General features: G+C 40.2%; 1 protein-coding gene across 1 annotated transcript in view; it reads right to left on the bottom strand.

The window, feature by feature from the left end:
* Nucleotides 1-204: 204 nt before the first annotated feature.
* The window catches only part of LOC138358056 (organic cation transporter protein-like), a 55,806-nt gene continuing 46,558 nt past the window's right edge, over nt 205-9,452 (bottom strand). The window contains exons 4-8 of the mRNA XM_069315524.1: nt 5,276-5,535; nt 4,786-4,970; nt 4,478-4,570; nt 509-654; nt 205-356 (exon numbers count right to left, since the gene is read on the bottom strand). Coding sequence (XP_069171625.1) covers nt 296-356; nt 509-654; nt 4,478-4,570; nt 4,786-4,970; nt 5,276-5,535 — 745 coding nt within the window. The 3' untranslated portion in view covers nt 205-295. The remainder of the gene's footprint in view (nt 357-508; nt 655-4,477; nt 4,571-4,785; nt 4,971-5,275; nt 5,536-9,452) is intronic.

Here is a 9,452-nt window from a genome sequence, read left to right as displayed (position 1 = left end):
CCCATATGCTCATACAACGGTGGTTAAGCTCACGTGTTCTATAATTCACGCTCCACTTCAAATGATCTGATAATCAAGCTCCATTTCTCTTCTACTGATGACAGACAAATAGGAACTAATAAGCTAAGGAAAACGGTAAAGATGAGAGGAATAATTTGTGAGCCAGACATAATTTTCAATACAAGTGACTGAGTAAAACCAAAATATTCTGCCGTTTCATTGTTTCAAGCTTCATTTAACATTGCATTTACATGTATGAGGTCAGAAATCCCCTCGAGCTTAGCTATACAGGTCATCATAGGTCTCCCTCGACGCATGCGGCACCGCTGGTCGCAACACATTTTTCCTCCTCGAGTCTGAGGGATGAAACATATTAACAATATGATATAATAACACGATACCAACAAGACATTTGTTCTACTCATTGAACGAAACAAAATATACAGCATAAAGAACATAATTTTTAATTTCTTAAAAATGAAGTATTACGCCTGAGAAACTTTCTTACGTTGTTTTCCTGGCGGGAGAGACGAGCTGTGCTATAGTCTCCGGAAGGTCTTGGTCCACGGTCTCGTTGAGGGCCAGGAGGGAGGCTGCTGCCATCACCGACGCGCTCCCGAACACTGCGGACGGCAGCCACCAGATGACGGGACCCTGGATGCCACGAGCATCTTTACTCATCTGTAGCATTGTCTGTATTGCAGCTCATTTACGTTGCTACCCTTCAACATTATTACTCGTCATTATTGTTACTCGTCTATATTACCACTCGTCTACGTGGTTACTCGTCTACATTGCTAATTGCTTAAGTTGTTACTCATCTATATTGCTACTCATCTATATTGCTAGTCACTTACGTTGTTACTCATCTATATTATTACACGTAAATATTGTTACTCGTCTAGATTGTTACTAATCTACATTATTACTCATCTATGTTGGTACTCATCTATATTACCACTCGTTTATGTTACCACTCATCTACGTTATTGCTCGTCTATATTACTACTCGTCTTCGTTGTTACACGTCTATATTACCACTCGCCTATGTTGTTACTCGTCTATATTGTTACTCGTCAATATTACCACTCACTTATGTTGTTACTCGTCTATATTGTTACTCGTCAATATTACCACTCACTTATGTTGTTACTCGTCTATATTGTTACTCATCAATATTACCACTCACTTATGTTGTTACTCATCTACCTTGTTATTCGTCTACATTGTTTAAGCTTCATAATAAGACTTATATACATAGGTGTTTGTTTATTTCAAGGAATATTTATTAGATAGAATCTTTAAGCATTTTCAATGGATATTTGTTAGAGATGTACTTTAAAGTACTTTGTACATTTTTACTTAAAGTTCATCAAGTGTCTCATAAGTTGAATAATCTCATTTTATAAGTATTATATGTAAACATTTTGTTTATTACACATTTGTTCATTGTCCTGTAACTTAACCTCTTTCAGACCTTTGTGTATTTATTGTGTTTAATATAATTTGTTCTTATTCTTTGTTCTTAACCTAACCTTTCAGATGTAGTTTATATGATTTGTTTATTGCGTTGGACATATTTGTGGAATATATTATCCTTAACGTAACTTTACAGATATAATTTTGTGTTGTTTAAGTGAATTCATACATATTCTCCAACACGATATCGTGTTTAAATATTTTATTCAAATCCAGCTTCTCTAAGCGGAAAGTGAACCAAGGCAGGAAACATGAGCTGAAACTCAGTAACTAAATTGTTATATTTTACTACGTCGGAAATACACCCATTTTAAATCAAAGGGAAATTGAAGTGTTAATACTGAAGCTGTGCGTGACAACTAAGGCGCGGGACACGAGCCACAGTTCGGTAACTATCTCATTTACTACGTCTTATTATTTTTATAAATTCCGCAAAAATTGGGCTGATAGTAGCGAAGTTACAAGACAACTAAAGTGGAGGACGGCAGCTGAAGGTAACTTTATTTTATTTTCTTCCTATGAATAAAATGTGACTAGTTTAAACTTTAGGAAAATTGGACTGTTAGTAGCAAAACTACACTTATAAACGTATAGAGCCGGGTCCAAACACTAACATCTGACACTAGTAATTAATTAACAAACTCCTAAAGAACGGATTTTCTGAAAATGGACTTCCTTTGATCTTAATTTTACAGTTAAACTGCGGCGGCGAATTTTCTCCATAAGAATTCCTTAAAACCAAAGAGCATAATTTTCTCATAACAATTCCTTACGACCGAAGCGAGGATTTTTTTCTAATGAAAATCACGTTGATAATAACGAAACAACATACATAAACGTTAAGAGGCGGTTCCAAGGACTAACACCTGACATTGCTAATTAATTCACACTCTCCCAATTAGCACACTTCCCAAAAATGGACTTGATCCAGCCTTAATTTTAGTCATCTAACTGGGACTGAATAGCGACGATATTATCCAGGTGCGACCCTGCCACCCTAAAACTGGGTAACCCAACCCGTTCTCGCAAATTTAATATGTCAATATTGACTTATTAAATATGTGCATAGGTGACATACTTAACATAATAGATACCCTTAAAAAGATTCATAGAAAACACCGACCTTACCTAACCTACTTAGTATGTTAAGATAAGCATCTTATTGCTTCGTAATTACAATTATTACCTAACCTATAATAGGTACAGGTTAAGTAATAATTGTAATTACGAAGCAATAAGATGCTTATCTTAAGATACTAACAAGGTTAGGTAAGGTCGGTGTTTTCTATGAATCTTTTTAAGGCTATCTATTATGTTTAGTATATCACCTATGCACGTAGTTAATAAGTCAATATTGACTTTACGAATTTGCGAGAACGGGTTGGGGTAACACATAGCGATGATATTTTCCATGTAAAACCCATCATAAAGATTGGGTAACGCACAGTGTCGACTTTTCCAAAAACCAAAAGTCGTCGCTATGCCGTCTATTTCTATACTCTCATTTACGTTGTTACTTGTCAATACTAGTATTCGTCTACGTTGTTACTTGTCAATACTAGTATTCGTCTACGTTGTTACTTGTCAATACTAGTATTCGTCTACGGTGTTACTTGTCAATACTAGTATTCGTCTACGTTGTTACTTGTCAATACTAGTATTCGTCTACGGTGTTACTTGTCAATACTAGTATTCGTCTACGTTGTTACTTGTCAATACTAGTATTCGTCTACGTTGTTACTTGTCAATACTAGTATTCGTCTACGGTGTTACTTGTCAATACTAGTATTCGTCTACGTTGTTACTTGTCAATACTTGTATTCGTCTACGTTGTTACTTGTCTATATTAGTATTCGTCTACGTTGTTACTTGTCAATACTTGTATTCGTCTACGTTGTTACTTGTCTATATTAGTATTCGTCTACGTTGTTACTTGTCTATACTAGTATTCGTCTACGTTGTTACTTGTCTATATTAGTATTCGTCTACGTTGTTACTTGTCAATACTAGTATTCGTCTACGTTGTTACTTGTCTATATTAGTATTCGTCTACGTTGTTACTTGTCTATATTATTATTCGTCTACGTTGTTACTTCTCAATACTTGTATGCGTCTACGTTGTTACTTGTCAATATTATTATTTGTCTACGTTGTTGCAATGTATTCCGTCAACAATGTTCTCCCTCGTCAATGTTCTTCGTCTACATTGTTATCCGTTAACAATGTTCTTCGTCTACATTGTTATCCGTTAACAATGTTCTCCATCTACAAATGTTATATGTCTACAATGTTCTCTGTCTACTATGTTCTCACTCTTCAATGTGCTCCTTCAATATTGTTTTCGTCTACATTGTCATCCGTCTACAATGTACTCTGTCTACATTATTCTCCCTCTACATTGTTATACTTCTACAATGTTCTCTGCTTACATTGTTCTCCCTCTACATAGTTCTCTATCTACAATGTTCTCCGTCTACATTGTTCTTCGTCTCCATTGTTTTCCTTCTACAATGTTTTCTGTCTACAATTTTAACCGTCAACAATGTTCTCCGTCGACATTTAAATCCAATTACACTGTCCTACGTCTTCATTGTTATCCATCTACAATGTTATCCATCTAAATTGTTCTCCATCTACCGTGTCTACATGACTTTCCTTTTAAATTGTTATCTGTCTACATTGTTCTCTGTCCACAATGTTTTCCGTCTACAATGTTACCTGTCTACATTGTAAAACGTCGACAATGTTCTCCGTCTACATTGTTACCTGTCTACATTGTAAGCCGTCTACATTGTTACCTGTCTACATTGTAAGCCGTCTACATTGTTTCCTGTCTACAATGTAAGCTGTCTACATTGTTACCTGTCTACAATGTAAGCTGTCTACATTGTTACCTGTCTACAATGTAAGCCGTATACATTGTTATCTGTCTTCAATGTAAGCCGTCTACATTGTTACCTGTCTACAATGTTAGCCGCCTACATTACTGTTCACCTACAGTGGTACGTGGCTGAGCTGTGTTTCGTCTGTGGTGATTCCTGGCCACAGTTGTCTCTGTCGTACAATGATGCACATCTACACTTCGACGTACCTGATGGTCGTGCACATTATTTTTGGTCAACAATCTTGTTACTAGTAAGGCAGGAAGATGAGACCGAATGCATGGATTAATTGCCTCAGTTAGACATACATTCTGGTCGACAAGAAACTAACTGAACAGGAACATGAACAAGATTCGACTGGTCTCCTTGCATTATGTTGCTATAATTTATAGCACCTGAGTGGGAAAATTTCAGTAAAATTTACCATATATATGCTGATGTAAGGTACGACGATGGCCCCCAGCTGGCCCACGGCGCTGCCTGTCTCGACCCCCTGAACCCGGACCTCAGTGGGGAAGAGCTCGTTGGAGTAGACGTAGATGATCTGGAAGGCAGTGCTGATGAACAGCTTCCCCAACATAGCCAGCGCCAACACCAGCTGCCACATCCCTGGAGAACAAATCTAAAGATATATGTGCATAACATCTGTGAGCCTCGAACTCGAGTCACAGTTGATGCATCACAATATCTCCTGCGATCTTATAGATTGCGATGAAGGGACCGGGAGGACAGGGAAAGAGGATGTAATGATAATGGAAAAATACATGTTTGGGGATAAGATGCTACTGAAGGTAATGACAGTGGAGAGTTAAAATGTCAGCGAGAGATAAAAAACACAACTTAGAGTGAATCCGAGACAAAGAAAAACTATTAAAGACGACCATGATAGAGGTAAAATTTAAGTTTGTACTCACCAGTTGGTATGAAGGCGAGGGCAAGAACCATTACGCCACACAAGACGAAGCAAGCAGCCAGGGGTCCCCTCCTCCCATACCGATTAATGATGGGAACAGTGAGAGAATTCCCAGGAATCTCCATCAGACCTCCGAGGATTAAGTAAAGAAATATATTATCGCTATAAAGTTCCCCGCTCAGGTTGAGGCCGTCGAAGACGAGAGATGTAGCCAGGTAGACGAAGCACATTACAAGGGTGATGGTGGTGATCCCGCGGTTACTGAGGAGTTGAGAGCAAAGCTTTAGCAGATTTTGCGTATTTTTTCAATGTTTAAGCGGTTTAAGAACATGAATTAAGGAAATTGCAGAAGGCCCATTGATTCATGAAATCTAGCTGTTATTTATTATTCACTAGCTGTGCCCGGCCACGCGTTGCTGTGGCTCATGCGTTGCTGAGCCACAGCAACCTTTCCCTGTCACCCAGTCCTCCCCACCAATCTCCCCCCCCCCTCCCCTTCCCTTCGTCTTCCCAACCATTCCCCACTCCCCTCGTCCTTCCCACCATAACCCACTCCTGTCCCCTCGTCCTCCCCCAGCATTACCCACTCCCTCGTCTGATGCATTCCCAAATGATCTGACGTTCCCATCAGAAAATTGGGAACATCATATATAATGGTCTTTTATAATGGTCTGATGTCCCCATCAGTGAAATATAAGAAAAACAGTTAAAAGTACGAAATAAAAAAAAGTAAAAAAGTAAAAATAAACTATACTCACGAAATGAACGGTATGGTAATCAACACAGCTATATTCCAATGCAATATCACACAAAATAATTAAATCAAAATTAAAAAAATAGAAATCTATGAAAATTTAATTTCTCAATGCAATCGGAAACATAGAAATGGAATCATTACATATTTAGTAAAGCATGTGTTGATCTTACATGCAACAGACGGCATTGTTTAAAAAAAAACATGTTTTTATCTGTCACAGGTGTGGCATCCATATAGTAGGTATATAAAAACACGTGCGTATTCGAATGAAACATTGTGTCACAATTTCAAAGCAATCAATGAAGAATTTTTGGAGATTACAGCGTTTGTTGCTGTTACGTCCATCATACGGCACTGTTAAAAAAAAAAATGTTTTTTCCTGTCACAGATGAGGCATGTATATAGTAGGTATATTAAAGCATGCGCTTATTCAAATGCAACAGCGTCAAAATTTCAAATCAATCGGTAAAGATGTTTCGAAGATTCCCCTCACTTGAAAAACATAGGAAAAACAGTTTTTCAAAAAAACATGTTTTTTCCCTGTACATGACATCTATATAATATGTATATAAAAATTAGCTCGGATGCGAATGAAACGTTGTGTGAAAATTTCAAAGCAATCGGTGAAGAACTTTCGGAGATTAGCGATTTTGAACAAACGAACATTTACATTTTTATTTATATAGATATATATGTTTAACCTATACTTAAAACAATCCCGTAATCTATGTTTATTATATTAACCTACCAAACTGTTTCAAAAATACAAATAAAATCGATATTTCCACTTTTTTTTAATTCTAAACATTACTAATTTGTACACTTTGTCGTCAATATTGTGTATCATCAATTCCCAACAACTCTCATTAACCATTTTGGACACAGATATATCTTCAAATCACTACATCATGCTGGGGTCACGTGATTATTTTTTGTTCGTCAAGCTTGAATTGTCCCCAAGCCGTAGTCATAGTAGTCAAAAAAGTCATAGTTCCCTATTTATAAATATCTATAAGAAGTCGTGGTTAATTTTATGACATTTAAGAGGAAGCACGCTGATGCTGGGTGAAGAAATTTAATGTTTTGGGCTGAAGTTATGAGACGAGACTGTCATCAGATACGGCGGAGGAAACCAAGGGGGTGGGGGAGGTTATCTTATCTTGAGATGATTTCGGGGCTTTTAGTGTCCCCGCGGCCCGGTCCTCGACCAGGCCTCCACCCTCAGGAAGCAGCCTGTGACAGCTGACTAACACCCAGGTACCTATTTTACTGCTAGGTAACAGGGGCATAGGGTGAAAGAAACTCTGCCCATTGTTTCTCGCCGGCGCCTGGGATTGAACCCAGGACCACAGGATCACAAGTCCAGTGTGCTGTCCGCTCGGCCGACCGGCTCCTCGAGAGGCGAGAGCTCCGGTGCGTTCTGAGAACGGCGCCACCCGTGGCATTTTTGGGTGGCGGCAGAGGGCTTTGCCGTGTTGACCAATGGCGTCGCACCCCGGGCGTGAAGTAGCATGACGTCCGGCGCCCCTGCAGCGGAAGAGCGGGGTTCTGGGACACTTGTTACCAGGTGCCAGGGTGAGAGGATGTGCATTTGAGCGACTAGCCGTTCTGAAGAGGTATAGTTCTCTAGAGAGATTGAATAATTCGAGCAGCTGGGAGGTTTGACACCTGCGGGCCGTGCACGTCGAAAGCAGAGTGAAGAAGATTGGTAGCAGTCGTGGTCCTGTGTTGTTCGACTGCCTTTTAACCTGACAGCTAAGCTGCATGGAGGACGGGGACCAGTACTGTGAAGAGTGTTAGGCTGGGATAGGCCAGCCAACATCAGTCACAGTCTAGCATCGGGGGAGGGAAACCTGGTGGACCGAGCTGTGCCTGAGGAGGAGTGTGTGTGTGTGTGGGTTATGGACGGCGCGGTGATGGTGCCGCTCGAATACTCTATGTTGCATCTACGAGAAGACTCTCATCTCTACACTGAATCTATGACCTGCAGTATCAGTCAATAAGGTAGATAAATATGTGAAGAGACAATAGACTCAAACGGTATAAAATTATTTATAAGGTGTCAGTGATTATATCTGTGAGTTGATTAGACAGCGGTGATTACGAAACGTTGACGTGGCGTTATAATTTATCTACTTATGTCATATGATAGTGTTTACGAGACAGCCTCTTATGGGGGATTTGGAGACAGTGAAGAGTTACCAGATGTGATAATAATTTCAGGAGTAACTGAGAGAGATTTAGCTGACAGCCAGTGTAGTCAATCTTGGAGTAAACAAATCATATTTTTACTAGGTGGTGTTTCATTCCTCTCCTTCATTTCTTAGTCGTCTTGTCATAAGAGGTTTATCTTGCACCACATTATTAAGGCAAGAATACTAGACTGGGAGAGTTAATATAACACTGAGTTTGAAGTAGTACTTGACCACAAAGTGCACTGAGTCAAGATGACGACCATGTATGTGGAACTTATGGGCGAGCATCTCGACCTGGAGTAAAGCTTGAGTTTCCGTGTCCACGGACATCCAGTAACGAATCTAAGGAGTGGTCGAGTTACTTCACTCCCTGTGGGGTGCAATGCTGGGGTTCGTAAGGGGAACCCTGCCCCACAGGTTGACTGAGATGCTCCCCAGATGTGAACAGTGGTACCTTGGGAGGGGCAGTAAGGCCCCCAAGGTCTCTAGCAGAACAAGGGCCCCTCTTAGGGCAGGGTTTACCGGAGTTAGAATCAGCGACAGTCGGGGTGACTGAATGGGGATCAAGACCCTCATTACAATGTACGTATGATATGTAGGTATATATATACGTATGTTTGTATGAATTTATTTACGTGTGTGTATTTATGTATGGCTGTATGTTTGCATGTACGTATGGAATCATAGGGAGCCGGTCGGCCGAGCGGACAGCACGCTGGACTTGTGATCCTGTGGTCCTGGGTTCGATCCCAGGCGCCGGCGAGAAACAATGGGCAGAGTTTCTTTCACCCTATGCTCCTGTTACCTAGCAGTAAATTAGGTACCTGGGTGTTAGTCAGCTGTCACGGGCTGCTTCCTGGGGGTGGAGGCCTGGTCGAGGACCGGGCCGCGGGGACACTAAAGCCCCGAAATCATCTCAAGATAACCTCATGATAAGATGGTATGTATGTGTATATTTAAATATGTATTGTTGAGAGTCTTTGCTTCCCCTCCTATTTCCACTGGGTACCACTGATCACTAATATGGGAGGGGCACCTCAGTCAACTACGGGTAGAATCCTCTTTCTGGAACCCAGCCTTACACGCATACCAAGTGAAGTAAACTCGATCCTCCTTGGCTTCCGTTTTAAGTGTGTCCGTTGACATGGAAACTCGGGGTCCCTCGATCGAGCATGTCCAACATAAATCACTCCAACATAAGATATAGCCAACAAGGTCGCTAACTG

This window comes from Procambarus clarkii, chromosome 81 (genome assembly GCF_040958095.1).
Source record: "Procambarus clarkii isolate CNS0578487 chromosome 81, FALCON_Pclarkii_2.0, whole genome shotgun sequence".
Classification (NCBI taxonomy): Eukaryota; Metazoa; Arthropoda; class Malacostraca; order Decapoda; family Cambaridae; genus Procambarus; species Procambarus clarkii.
Note: the sequence above shows the minus strand (reverse complement) of the source record. Positions and strands in the feature narration are given on the sequence as shown.